General features: G+C 35.0%; 1 protein-coding gene across 1 annotated transcript in view; it reads right to left on the bottom strand.

The window, feature by feature from the left end:
* Nucleotides 1-15,679, bottom strand: part of DPY19L2 (dpy-19 like 2) — a 132,317-nt gene that overhangs the window by 34,043 nt on the left and 82,595 nt on the right. The window contains exons 12-13 of the mRNA XM_058296781.1: nt 9,917-9,976; nt 1,264-1,344 (exon numbers count right to left, since the gene is read on the bottom strand). Coding sequence (XP_058152764.1) covers nt 1,264-1,344; nt 9,917-9,976 — 141 coding nt within the window. The remainder of the gene's footprint in view (nt 1-1,263; nt 1,345-9,916; nt 9,977-15,679) is intronic.

Raw genomic sequence — 15,679 nt, 5'->3', positions numbered from 1 at the left:
CAAACCACTATAATTTCAAGACTTTCTCATAGTTGTCACATCTAGAGGAAGTTAGAGTGTCAAGGCTGTGTGTGTATGTGTGTGTGTATTTTAAGATTTGTAAAGAGCTGACTGACAATATGGAAGGAGACAAGAATCAAAAGCAGAGGTCATTAATATATAAACTCAGAAGACGTACATATAGTTTATCATAAAATACATATACTCCACAGAATGAAAAGAACAATAAAATGAAAAAAGGGACTGTGCCAAGACAAACCAGGGAACAACAGCAACAAATAAACTTAGTACATCATCATGCAAATCCAGCACAAATGGCAAATAAATGCTTACATTTGAAATTATATTAAACATGAACATGTGTGTAAGCTTAATTTTATTGGATAGTGATAGCATAGGTCTTTTAGAGAATATGGACTATAAATACCCTGCTAAAGTTGAAATAATTATATCATTAGAAAGGGGATCTAAAACTGGATAGAATTACATAGGTAAATTTCATAGTATATTATTGTCTGACACACTCAAGTATTCTTACATCCAAACTCAATGTGATAATCACCAAAAGTTAGTAATTTCATGTTTTGTTTTCTATTTCTGAACCTATTCCAAGTTTTGACTGGAAGAGGGACATTGTTTAAGGCATCCTTAAAAGAAACAGAAATATAACACCTGAGAGATAAGTGGTCTACATATATTTTCTAGAAGATGAAAAGTTAGAAAACTTTTTTTTTTCTTTTGAAGTACCAGAGCCAGGCATTGAACGCAGGACCTCATATGTGGAAAGCCAGTATTCAACCACTGTGTCATATCGGTTCCCTAGGAAACTTTTAACAATCCTTTTTCATATAACAAGAAAGTATTTTAAATATCATAATATCTTTAGTCTACAATTATAAATAACTAAAACTAAAATACATTGAAATTTCAGGAGTTTTATATTTCAAAGCTGAATACGGGTTACTCATAGGCTAACATCTGCAACCAATGAATAATTTATTGAATAATCAATGAATAATTTATTTAAAAAATTATTTGTATTTTTAATGGGTTGTATAAACAAATTAGTACTTAACAAATTTTTTTTTCCTAGAAGACTAGGTCAGCATTTACTATTTCGTTGGTTCTGCCAATACCTAGAATGGGGACCTGGAAGGAGGCATTTAACCTCTGTAAATAAATATATCAGAATAAATAATTTCAAAGTTATTATCCAGCTATATACCTATTGAAACTTTTATTTGTTAAACAGAAAATACTCACGTGGTCAGAAACGCCCAAGACTTTAGATGACAGATATTTCAAAATGATTGTTCCAGACCACCAAGAACCACCTTGAATTAGCTAGAAAACAAATAAAATAGATGAGAAATCAGGTACTAATAATTACAAATTCCCCAGTTAGAATATTCAATTTATATCTCTCAATGATATAAAAAATTTTTAATTTTGAGAGGTATATTTGTTGTGAGGTCTAAAAAGGGGGACATTTCTTTAGGAAAGTTTGTTTGAGGACAAGAACTGGAAATAAATGATAACTACTATAAAATATATAGCAACATTGGAGTTCTACATATCCTAAAGCAAAAAGAATTTTCAAAAAGTGATTTCTTCTCAATTTCTGTTAAGATATGACAGAGACTATATGTTTGTTTATAAATGTTTTTTCTCAGCTTAAAATCCTTTTATAAAAGCACTATATTAATATTCTCATTCTACATAAGCCTCTTTTCAAGAAAGGGAAATTTAAAATTTGAAAACCTAAGACTTCCATTTAAAAAGAGGACTATGGTCTAAAACTTACAGGGTGATTTTTTAAAAAATTATTGGCTAGCCTAGATTAAAAGGGAAACAAATGTGGATTTCGGAGTAGCCTGAGCAAAATTACAGCAGGCTAAGTCTAAATCTTTCCATACATGCTACAAAAATCTATGCAGATCAACAAGCAGACCAATACATCCAGAAACAGAAAAGATAAATGTATAAATGTCACATTAGTTGTAAGTAGAAAAAGACTCACAAAATATAGCAGAGGTATATGAAAAGTTTGACTTAAACCTTGGCAGATAAAAACAGAAACTCATTAGAGTTATGTAGACGATAGAAGAGGACATGAAGGGGCCATAATTAAACTAAAATAACCACAGAGTGAAAGTCACCTTAAGTGGGAAAAGAGTCCTATAAGAAAGGGCAGAGGAAGAACTGAACATTTCATAAATACATGAAATTAAACAACATATTCTTAAAAAAAAAAAATGGGCTGAAGAAGAATTCATAAAGAAAATCAGAAAATATCTTGAACTGAACGAAAATGAAAACACAACCTATCAAACCTTATGAGATATAGCAAAGTCGGTGCTAAGAAATTTTTATTGCTAAATGCTTACATTAAAAAAGATCTCAAATGAGAAACCTAACCTCACAACTGGAGGTACTATAAAAAGAAGAGCAAACTAAATGTAAAGTGAGCAGAAGGAAGAAAATAACAAAGATTAAGGCAGAGATACATGAAATGGAGATTTTAAAAATACAGAAAATCAAAGAAACCAAAAGTTGGATCTTTAAAAAGATAAAATCGACAAACCTTTGGGTAGGCTGACAGAAAAAAAGAGAGGACACAAATAACTAAAATCTAAAATAAAAGAAGGGACATTATTACTGACCCCAAAGAAATAAAAAAGATCATAAGATACTATGAACAACTGTATGCTGACAAACTGGATAACTTAGATGAAATGGATAATTTCCAGGAAACACAAACAGCCTACACTGACTCAAGAAGAAATAGAAGACCTTAACAAATGAATCACAGATAAGGAGATTGAATCAATCTTCAAAAACCTTCCAACAAAGAAAAGCCCAGGACCAGATGGCTTAATAAGTGAATTTTACCAAACATTCCAAGAAGAATGAATACCAGTACTGCTTAAATTCTTCCAAAAACTGGGAAACAGACTTGGCCCAGAGGTTACGGCGTCTGTCTACCACATGGGAGGTCCGCGGTTCAAACCCCGGGCCTCCTTGACCCGTGTGCAGCTGGCCCATGCGCAGGGCTGATGCACGCAAGGAGTGCCCTGCCACGCAGGGGTGTCCCCCGCGTAGGGGAGCCCCACGCGCAAGGAGTGCGCCCCTAAGGAGAGCCGCCCAGTGCGAAAGAAAGTGCAGCCTGCCCAGGAATAGCGCCGCCCACACTTCCGCTGACGACAACAGAAGCGGACAGCAAATAGACACAGAGAACAGACAACCGGGGAGGGGGGGAATTAAATAAATAAATAAATCTATTAAAAAAAAAAAATTCTTCCAAAAACTGAAGAGGAAGGAATGCTACCTACCTCATTACATGAGCTAACATCGCCCTAATACCAAAGCCAAATAACAGATACAAGAAATGAAAATTACAGACTAATCTCCCTGATGAATACAGATACAAAGATCCTCAAAAAAATACTTGCAAATCAAATCCAACAGCACAAGAAAAGAATCATACACCATGATCAACTGAGTTTTATCCCAGGTATGCAAGAATGGCTCAGCACAAGAAAATCAATGTAATATACCACATTAGTAAATTGAAGGAGAAAAATCACATGATCATCTCAATTGATGCAGAAAAAGCATTTGACAAAATCTAGCATCCTTTCTTGATTTAAAAAAAAAACAAAAACAGAACTCCAAAAGACAGGAATAGAAAGAAATTTTCTCAACTTGATAAACGTATATAAGAAAAACCCACAACCAACAGTGGACTCAATGAGGAAAGGTTGAAAGCTTTCCTGCTGGGATCAAGGACAAGTCAAGAATGCCCACTGTCACCACTGCTATTCAATATTGTGCTAGAAGTTCTAGACAGAGCAACTAGGCAAGAAAAAGGAGTAAAAGGCATCCAAATCTGAAAGGAAGAAGTAAAACTTTCCCTATTTGCAGATGACTTGATCCTGTATATAGAAAGTCCCAAAAAATCTACAACAAAGCTACTAGAGCTAATAAACAACTTCAGCCAAGAGGAGGGATACAAGATTAACATGCAAAAATCAGTAGTGTTTCTATACATTAATAATGAGCAATCTGAGAAGGAAATCAGGGGGAAATTCCATTCACAATAGCAACTAATAGAATCAATATTTAGGAATAAACTTAATGAAGAATGTAAAGGATATGTGTTCATAAATCTACAAAACATTGCTAAAAGAAATCAAATGAGAACCAAATAATTGGAAGGACATTTTATATTCAAGATTGGAAGGCTAAATATTATTAAGATGTCAATTTTACCAAAACTGATTTATAGGCGGTGGACTTGGCCCAGTGGTTAGGGCATCCGTCTACCACATGGGAGGTCTGCAGTTCAAATCCCTGGCCTGCTTGACCCGTGTGGAGCTGGTCCATGTGCAGTGCTGATGCACTAAAGGAGTGCCGTAGGGGAGCCCCACGCACAAGGAGTGCACCCTGTAAGGAGAGCCGCCCAGCGTGAAAGAAAGTGCAGCCTATCCAAGAATGGTGCCGCACACACGGAGAGCTGACACAACAAGATGACACAACAAAAAGAAACACAGATTCCTGTGCCGCTGACAACAACAGAAGTGGACAAAGAAGACGCAGCAAATAGACACAGAGAACAGACAACTGGGGTTTGGAGGGGAAGGGGAGAGAAATAAATAAATAAATAAATAAATGAATAAATAAATAAAATTGATTTACAGGGTCAATGTTACCCAATCAAAATTCCAACAGCCTACTTGATAGAAATGGAAAAGCCAATGATCAAATTTATTTGGAAGGTAAAGGACCCCAAGTAGCCAAAAATATACAAAAAAAGAAGAAAGTTGGAGGACTCGCACTTCCTGACTTTGAAGCATATTACAAAGTTACAGAGTTTTGTAAAAACAGCACAGTACTGGCATACAGACAGACATATCAATCAATGGAATCGAATTCAGAGTTCAGAAATAGACCCTCACATCTATGGTCAATTGATAATTGACAAGGCAGTCGAGCCCACCCAGCTGGGACAGTATTGTCTCTTGTATCAAATGGTGCTGGGAGAACTGAATATCCATATCCAAAAGAAAGAGGACTCCTTTCTCACACCATATACAAAAATTAACTCACAATGCATCAAAGACCTAAATATAAAAGCTAGAAACATAAAACTCCTGTAAGAAAAAATAGGGAAACATCTTCAAGATCTTGTGGTAGGAGGTAGTTTTTTCAACCTTACACACAAAGCATATGCACTGAAAGAAAAAAATAAATGAGGCCTCCTCAAAATTAAATATTTTTGTGCTTCAAATTACTGTTTCAAAAGTTGAAAAGGATGCCTACTCACACAGGAGAAAATATTTGGAAACCACATATCTGATAAAGATTTAATTTCTAGGACATATAAAGAGATCATACAACTCAATTATAAAAAGAAAAGCAATCCAATTTAAAAATGGGCAAATGACTTGAATAGACATTTTTCCAAAGAGGAAAGACAAATGGTTAAAAAGCACATGAATAGCTCAGGAATTTGGCCCCTTACCAGTAGGCCCTAATCTGATATTTATGCTCCCCAATGTGTCTTAGTTAGACTCAGCAGTGGTTTCCCTATGCATGACTCTTCTTTCCTTATATTTGAACCTATAATTAGTACTACAGTTGGTAGGTGTATATCCAAGAGACTTAACTCTTTGGGCTATCCATGTGTCAGCTGAGCCCTGAATTTCAACGGAATTGCAACACCTACTCTACAGTTCATTGGAATCACCCAGGACAACTAGTGGGAAGGAGATAATGGACAAACATACCAAAGAATAGAGAGTGCCTACAACTGCAAGCAAGACAGTCCTATCAGTTGGATGTATGGGATTGAAGCCCCCCTCAAATAATGGTGGAGTGGGCATCACTATCTCAGAGTCCTCAGGATTGGGAAACAAACTATGGACTAAAATAAACTTCCTAGTATTCTACTATAGCCTTATTGTGATTCTAGCAATGGAAGAAATACCATTGTTGTGGAGGCAATGACCCATGGATGTTCTGGGGTTAGGGAGAGGGAAAAACAGGTGTAATTGGGGGCATTTTGGGGACTTGGGAATTGTCCTGAATGACATTACAATGACAGATACAGGTCTTTATATATATGGCCATAACTTACAGAGTCAAATGGGAGAGAGTATAAACTACAATGTAAATTATAATCCATGCTTAGTGGCAATGCTCGAAAACGTGTTTATCAATTGCAATGAATGTGCCACACGGAAGAAAGGTGTTGCTAATGCGGGAAAATGTGGAAAGTGTGGGGAGTGGGGCATATGGGAATCCCCTATATATTCTATGTAACATTTATGTAATCGAAGTATCTTTTAAAAAATAAAAAAAAAGTGAAAAAAAAAAAACCACATGAAAAGGTGTTCAACAACACCAGCTATTAGGGAAATATAGATCAAAACTACAATGAGATATCTTTTCACATCTATTAGAATAGCCATTATATATTTAAAAAACAAACAAACAGGAAACTACAAGTGTTTGAGAGGATGTTGAGAAATAAGAATGTTCCTTCACTGTTGGTGGGAATGTAGAATGGTACAGCTTCTGTAGAAAACAGTTTGGCAGTTCAGAAAGCTAAATATAAACTGTCATATTATCTGCCAATCTCATTACCAGGCATATATTCAGAAGAACTGAAAGCAGGAATGCGAACACGCATTTGCACACTCATGTTCATAGTGGCATTATTCACAATTTCCAAAATATGGAAACAACCCAAGTGTCCATCAACCAATGAAAAGATAAACAAAATGGGGTATATACATATGATGGAATACCATGTATACTTCATCTGTAAGAAGAAATGAATTTGGGATACATATGATGACACAGATGAACCTTGAAGCCCTTATGTTGAGTGACATAAGCCAGACACAAAAGGACAAATATTGCATGCTCTAATATGAACTAAATGCAATATGTAAACTCCTGGAGTTAAAACCTAGAGTACTGGCTGCTAGGAGATAGAATGAAGGTTGAGAAGGTAGTCAATGTGTAATATCTGTAGAATTTTTAATAAAACTAATTGTAAATGTTTGGAAATGGATAGAGATGATAGTAGCACATTATTTTGAGAATAATTAACAGCACCAATTTATAGGCATGATTGTGGCTGCAAGGGGAAGTCTAGAGTCGTCAATGCCAATAAAAGGAAAACTACAGGATAAATAAACGTGGGACTAACTCATATAGTGAACCTGGAGACCGATGTGGTTAATAGTACAAATACAAAGTGTTCTTCGACGAACTTGAACAAATGTATGTCACTATTACAAGGTGTTAATAATATGGTGATATACGGAGAAAATACAACTAATGTAAACTATGGACTATAGTTAACAGTAAGATTGTAATATTTCTTCATCAGTTGCAACAAAAGTACTATATCAATGCTAAGGGTCAACAGTAGAGGGATATAAAGGGGAATGGGATTTTTCTTTTGGTGATGAGTGTACAACTCTGTGATTATAGTGAGAACTGCTGAGTGTACACTTCAGATGAATTGTATGATGTGTGAAAAAGTAGTTAAAAAAAGTAGAGAATTAGGTCTGAAGGCAAGGGAATATTTACAAAAATGATCATATATTAGGTCACAGAGTAACATCCATAAGTTGCATAAAATAAAAATAATACAAAGAACACCCTCTAATCACAGTGTAATAAATAACAAAAATCAAAAAATCCAAAGGTCCTGGAAATTAACTAACCTTCTATTGATCAAGTCTTGAGTGAAAGGGAAATACAAAGGAGGATTTATTTTTTAAATAATGATAATGAAAACACTACACATTAGAAACTATGGGAAACATTTAAAGCAAGGGTCAGAAGAAATTTTATAGCCTTGTAACTCATATCAATACAAAATAAATGAATGAAAATAAACAAATTCCTGAATCAAAAAGCTAGAAAAAGGACAATAAAACAAACCAAAAGAAAGCACATGGAAGGAAACAATAATTACTAGTGAGAGGAAAAGTAATCTATTATATTTATCCCTCTTTTTACCCATTTTATTGTCCTTTATTTCTTCCTGATATTCTAAGATTACTTCTTCTATCATTTCTTTTCTGTTTTATATTTTTAATATACTATTTAAAAGATATTTAATTACATAAATGTTACATAAAAAATATGGGGGATCCCTATATGCACCGCTCTCAACCCCTTGCAGATTTTCCCACATTAACAACATCCTTCATTAGTGTGGTACATTTGTTAGAATTGATGAACACATTTTGGAGCATAGCCACTAAGCTTGCATTATAGTTTACACTGTAGTTCATACTCTTGCCCTTACAATTTTGTAAGTTATGACAAGATATATAAAGGCCTGTATCTGTCATTGCAATGTCATTCAGGACAATTCCCAAGTCCCAAAAATGCCCTTCTACTATACCTACTTTTCTCTCTTGCTCCTCTCAGAACCTCCAGTGGCCACTGACTCCACATCAATGATAACAGTTCTTCCATTGCTAGAATCACAGTAAGTCTATAGTAGAATAGCAGAATTCCTTTCTGTTTTAAGCCATTATTTTAAGGGTAGTCTGCCAGAACAAATTCTTTTAGTTTTCTATCACCTGAGAATATCTTTATTTCCCCTTTATGCCTAAAGGATGCTTTCACTGGATATATAGTTTGTGTTAGCTGTTCCTTTTTTTCAGAACTTGGTTAAAATTGTGCCACATCCTCTGGCCTCCACTGTTGCCACTGAGAATTCTGCTATAATTCAAATAAGTTTTGCTCTAAAGGTAATGTATTGTTTCTCTCAGCTGGTTTCAAGATTTCTTGTCTTTAGTTTTCATTAGTTTAATTATGATATGTCTTGGCATGGACTTTGTTGGGTTTATCCTATTTGAGATTCACTCAGTTTCTTGACTCTGTAGGTTTGGACCTTTTGTCAAATTTGGAAAGTTTTAAGCATTTTTCTTTGAATATTTTGTTAAGTCCCATTCTCTTTTTCTTCATTTAATAATTTTCAAAGTTTTGCACAATATTTCTGAAGTAAAAAAAAATCTTATTTGGAAGGGTCATGTCATCAACACCTTAGCACACACATCTTTCTATATTTTCTTTACAGGGAATGGAGAATGCCTACAGAAGAGTGAAACTGGCAGCCCATTCCATTTTGTTCTTTTGTATTCTGAGTAGAAAATCTACCTCATCATCTTATCTTAACTTTTTCCAATTTAACCCTCTCAATATATAATATGAACCCACATATTATATAAAATCTGCAGCATGGCAGATTTTTAAAATAGGAAAACATGAAAAAATTCAGAGAAAAATAATGACTCTCACCTGTCTGATATTAAGAGATTTAAGTATTTGTAGTGCCTACATAATAATAGTATTTGAAACAAAAAGAACAAGCAGCCATTTGGATAGTTGGGAAGAAGTCTGATAAAGATAAACTTGCAAATGAGTTTAAATAAGAAGGGTCTGGGAGATTGAAAGGAAAATATTATAAGGACAAAAATAATAGACTCCAAAGTTGGGGGAAAAAAGGAAAGAGACAGTGGACAGATGCAGAGGGAAAAAAACAAAGTTGAGAAAGAATTACAGAGCTATTTTGAAGAGAAGGTTAAGAAAGCTAAAGATAAAAACTCAAGTTGAGTAGAAAGAAATTAAAAAGCAAGGTAATATAGGTATGTGCAGAATGAAAAGTAATGGAAGGAAGGCCTGAGAGTAGTGTTGAAAAGAACTAATTTTTTGAAAATTGTTTTATAGTCTTTGCTAAGGTTTATTTCCTGTCTTAGACAAGTAGTTATTTATAAGATTTATTAAATATAAATAATTCTAATTTAAGCATATTATCTCTATTCAGTTTATAGAAATAAAGAGTGGAGTTTAAACAAATCGTGTTTAAAATGCAGAACCTTACCCAAAAGTTGAGTTCAGACACTCCCAATCTTAGGATTTTACTTCTCTTTAGAATTATAGCCTAAAATTCATATAATAGAAAATAAAACAATTAAATGAAATTAACACATATTTCATATGACTAGTACATTTCAAAAATTACATAGCCATCCCCTTCCATATTGGGTAACATCAACCATTTTCATCCTTAATTGTTGATTTTTCAAATTTTGTACATGGCAAATTACCTTGGGGTGAAACCTTTTTGTATCCAAATGTTGCCTCTTGAATCAAGTTAACTCCTCACTGACTTATTTTGGACATTTTCTGCAGGATGACTAAAGAGGTAGAATGTATGTGGTTGGTACAACTGTGCAAGTGTATGTTCAGGTTGTCCAGCAAAATAGTGGACTAAATTAACTTAAAAATCCTTCGTCTGCAACTTTCAAATAAAGCATTAAAAAATGTTTGTAAAGGGCATAACTTATAAGAAAGAAAAGAAACTTCCCAGGGGTTATAAACAAGGAAGTTAAGGAAAACAAAAATAAAACATTAATCGTGGAAGAAATCACCTGTGGCAGTGTTTAAGGAAGACTGTAGTACTAGATTAGAACTATAGAATAGTTCTATCAGAGGAGGGAAGCAGAGGAGGCTCTGGATCTATACAAAGTAAGAAGTTGAAACTGAGACTCACACATAAAACCAAGGTCCCCAAAAACTGTATCTTAAAAAAAAACCAACACAAAAAAACTACATCCTCCATGACTAGAAATATTTCACCTACCATCTCTAGAAGTTGATAAGGCATTTGTTTATTCCCATGTTTGAGGGAAAATTAAGTTTCCCATGAGAAATTGAATCTTGGTGCTTCATTCAGATTTGGAGTAGAGTTTTGCATAATCCAGTCACTGCAGGAATTCTCAAGGTGAACAAGGATTACTGAATCTCCAACAATGGGAACATACAAATGTACCAGAGTATTCATTGTACTACCATTTGTAAGTACAAAGTATTGGAAATAACTTAAATGTCCAGACTTAGGAAATTGGTTGAATTACTTAGAGTATATCCACAGTGGAAATCTATGAAGCTATAAAAAAGAATGAGGAATTTCTTTATGAATTGTGAGATACCTAGGATAGGTCATTAAGTGAAAAAAATCAAAGTGAAAAAAATCTCTCTATTGTATGTTACATTTTATGTAAGAAAGAGAGGAAATAAGAAAATACACATGTAACACTTACTTGTATAAAAAATACAAAAGGAGAAATCAGTAACCAGAGATAGCTTACCTATAAGGAGTAGACAGGAAAAGTGTAGAATGAAAGGAAGAAAGATTGAGACAGAAGGGATGAGGGGGTGTGACACTTCTCTGGGTATAAATTTTTGTACGTTTCTTACTCTTAGAAGAATGGTAAATGTTTCACAAACCCCAAAATAAATTATGTAACTAAAATCAACCAAGATCGAACTTCTGCTTCTGACCAAGCTGTAGAAACAGAAACCAGATTAATTCACCCACAACTAAAAATTAAGCAAAATACATGAAGAAAAAAATTTTCAAGTCATTGGATGTCAGGCAACAAAGGACACTGCACCCTGAGACAGAAAACAAATGAGGCAAGCTGTAAGATCACACCAGCTTACTGCCTTGAGGAGGGTCCAGGCTGCGACACAAGAAGGGACAGAGAGACCCAAGGACAGTCTCTCTATTTTGAAGAGATGAAGGTAGGATCCCAGGAAGATCAAAGAGACCAGCATTTTCAGGCCAGAGTACTTGAGAGGCAAGAGAAGCATAGCAACAGGGCTCCAGGGATCTGTACAGGGTTCCTTCAAGTCTCCAGTTGACTACTGACCAGCACATGCATATAAGAAAACCTCCTGAAGCCAGGGATATAACTGCCTGAAAACAAATAGAAAAATAATTCCAGAGTCTAGACAAACAAGGAATAATACCTGTTCCTGACCAAATGGAAAATCTTATAAATCCTGGCAAGGGTTTGTCTCTGTAGTGGAGTGACATTAGCCATAATCTAAACACCACTTTGTCTCACTTAACAGCAAGATCCAAAAGGGATCAAACTGTGTCCAAGTAACTTCCAAGCTCGGGAATATTTATAGGACTGAAAGTTATCCAGAACCCAACAAAGTAAAATTCACAAATACTGCCATCCAAGCAAACATCTACCAAGTATGAAAAGACACAGAAAATTATAACCCATAAGGAGAAGAAAAAACTGGCCCAGAAATGATACAGATGATGGAATTAGTAGTTGGAAACACTAAAGCAGTTATTTTAAATGTACTATACATGCTGAAGAGTGACTGTGGCAGGCATAAAAAAGGATGCTAATTGAACTTTTAGATATGAAAACTGTAATGTCTGAGATGAAAAATAAGGATGTCAGATTTTTCATCAAAAAAAAAAATTCAAACAAGCAAAACAGTAGACCAACATTTTTTTTTTTTTTTAAGAGGCACTGGGGATTGAACCCGGGACCTCGTACATTAGAAGCAGGCACTCAACTGTTGAGCTACTATACCTGCTTGCCGTCTTTTTTTAATATTGAAAGAAAAATACTGTCGATATAGAATTATATACCCAAAAACCATATATTTCAAAAGTAAAGGCAAAATAAAGACACTATGATCAGCAGATAGGCATTCCTTCAGACAGAAGGAAAAAAGATGTCACTTTGGATATATACATATGAAGGGCACTGGAAAAGGTAACAACAGGAAAAATACATAAGAATAGTTTGGTTATTATTTAAATCTTCTTAAAAGACACTTGATTGTTTAAACAAAAATAATAAGTTATTGAGGGATTTATTATCTGTATATAAATTAAAAGTATGGCAATAACACAAATAAATAAAAAGGAAGATATTCCCTATCAAAATATGTGGGATGCTGATAAAACAATACTTTCAGCACCAATAAATGATAAACCTCTAGCCAAACTGATCAGGAAGAAAGAAAACAAATTTCTGATATCAAGAATAAGAAAAGTGACATCACTACAGATTCTATAGATGATTAAATTATAAGTGAATATTGTGAAAAATTTTCTCACTAAATTAGGCATTTTAAATGAAATAAATTCCTTCAAAGGTACAAACTACCAAAGCTCACTCATGAAGAAATCAATAATCCCAGTAGCCTTATATCTATTAAATAAATTTAATTTGTAGATAAAAATCTTACCACGAAAAGCCCAGATAGGTTCACTGGTAAATTCTATCAAACATTTAATGGATCAATTATAGTAATTCTACAAAAAATAGTCCAAAAAATGAAAAACAGTGACGACTTCATAACTCATTCTCTAAGGCCAGTGTTATCCTAATACCAAAACAAGACAATGGTATCATGAGGAAAGAAAACTATGAGTCAATATTCCTCATTAACATTTATGTAAACATTATAAACAAAATTGTAGAAAATTGTGTCTAAGAAATAAATAGCATATAACTCATCATATTAACAAACTAGAAAGGAGAAGTCACATGATCATATCAAATCATCTCTAAAATTCATTTTTGGAAAACATTCTCAGAAACTAGGGATAGAAGGAAATTTACTCAACCAGGTGGATATCTCTGAATAACCTACAGTTAACATCATACTCAATGATGAAAGGCTGGATACCTTCTTCCTAAGATCATACACAAGACAAGTCACATCCAGTCTCACCACTTTTATTCAACACTCTACTGGATGATCTGGCCATTTCAATAAGGCAAGAGAAAAAAAGAAAAAGAAATAAAAGGAATTTAGATTAGAAAGACAGAAATCTTTATTTGCAGACAGCATGGTCATCTAGGTATAAAATTAGATGAAACCTATAAAAAAATCAAGTAGAGAATTCTCTCCCAGAAAAATATTTAGAGGACAGGCAGAAACTGCCTAGAAAACTGTTATAGGACTTAGGACACCAGAGAAAGGCTGGACACCACTCAGAAGAAAGAGGGGCAAAGAAAAGGAGACTCAATTGAAAAAATCTGTGAATAAAAGCTGCAGCTGCAGCTGCAGGCACTAATCCTCCTTTTCTGGGAGCAGATAGCATTGAGTTATCTGGCTCCTGGCCAGGAGCTAAGAACAGAAGGTATCACAGGGGTCCACATTCCCAGGAAAGGGGAGAGAGAGGGACACAGCCTATAGTAGATCCAGGTTTGGCCAACAAACCTGGTCTGCTGTGTCCCATGAGTCATGCCCTACCAAGCTGGGTGGGGTCCTGTCATGATTTTCCCTGGGGGCTGGTAGGGGGCTAAAGAGAGCCTACCTTCCTAAAACACCCTTCCTACTGATCTAGGCAGTTGCTGATGACACAGAGGGGAGGGGATTTATTTCCTCTGCAGGAAAAGGGAGGGGGTGGCCAGCCAAGAGAAGAGAACAGCTTCTGAGAAGCTTTGATTTGTGAGACTTGGCTCTGAACTGCCCGCCCTGAGGAGGGAATTCTGTGTCACGCTGTTTCCACAAAGCCTGCCAGGTTGGTTGGGGTCATGGTGAATACATTCCAACCAGCAGAGAGGTCTTCCAAAGAACAACATCTGTTGGGATGCTAAAAGTAAATAAATAAAAGAGAGTTTTTTCAGCCTCCCTCTCCAAAATCCTTGGAAACCGGTCTGCAACCCAGTACAGGGTCATTGCCCTGATTTGAGCAACTAAACAGAGATAATCCTTAAGACCTAGAACAAACTGAGTCATGAATCAAAGAAGAACAGTAACACCCAGCCACCCATCACTATATCCCTACACAAGAAAGAGAAACTGAGCATCAGAGTAAGTGCACCGTCATAATCATATGCCTAGACATCACCAAAAAATTAAAAACCATACTAAGAAAAAGGAAGATGGCTCAGGCAAAGGAAGAAATCAAAGCCCCAGATAAGACACAGAATTTGAAACTACTAATCAATGATTTACATACAAATCTCCCAAATCAAATCAAGGAGTTTAAGGACAATATGGCTAAAGAGGTAAAGGACATCCAGATGACACTGGACAAGCACAAAGAAGAATTTAAATACTTGAATAGAAAAATAACAGAGCTTATAAGAATGAAAGACACAGATGGTGAGATTAAAAATACATTAAAGGCACACAACAGCAAGATTTGAAATCATGAAAGAAAGAATCAGTGATGTAGAAGATAGAATAGTTTAAATTGAACAAAAAGAAGATCACAGAGAGAAAAGAATGTAAAAAATCGAGCATTCTCAGGGAGTTGAATGATAGAATGAAGCACAACGACATTTGTGCTATGGGAGTTCCAGGAGAAGATTAGGGAAAAGAGGAAGAAAGAGTATCTGAGGAAATAATACCCCAAAATTTCCCAACTCTCATGGAAGACATGAATTTACATGTCTAAGAAGTTCAGCATAAACCAATAAGAATAAATCTAAATAGACTTACTCCAAGACACACAGTACTCAGAATGTCAAATGCCAAAGATAAAGAAAAAATTCTAAAAGCAGCAAGGAAGAAGCAAACCATCACATGCAAGGGAGGCCTACTAAGACTTAGTACAGATTTATCAACAGAAACCATGGAGGCAAGAAGCTAGTGTTATGATACAATTAGGATACTGAAAGGGAAACACTGCCAGCCAAGAATTCTTTATCCAGCAAAACGGTCCTTCAAATATGAAGGTGAGTTTAAAATATTCACAAATAAACAGACACTAAGAGAGTTTGTAAATAAGAATCTAGCTCTGCAAGAAGCACTAAAGGGAGTTCTGCAGTCTGAAAGGAAAAAAAAAGGGGAGAGAGACTTAGAGGAG

The sequence above is a fragment of the Dasypus novemcinctus genome, chromosome 5 (assembly GCF_030445035.2).
Source record: "Dasypus novemcinctus isolate mDasNov1 chromosome 5, mDasNov1.1.hap2, whole genome shotgun sequence".
NCBI lineage: Eukaryota > Metazoa > Chordata > Mammalia > Cingulata > Dasypodidae > Dasypus > Dasypus novemcinctus.
This window is presented reverse-complemented; position numbering and strand designations above follow the sequence as displayed.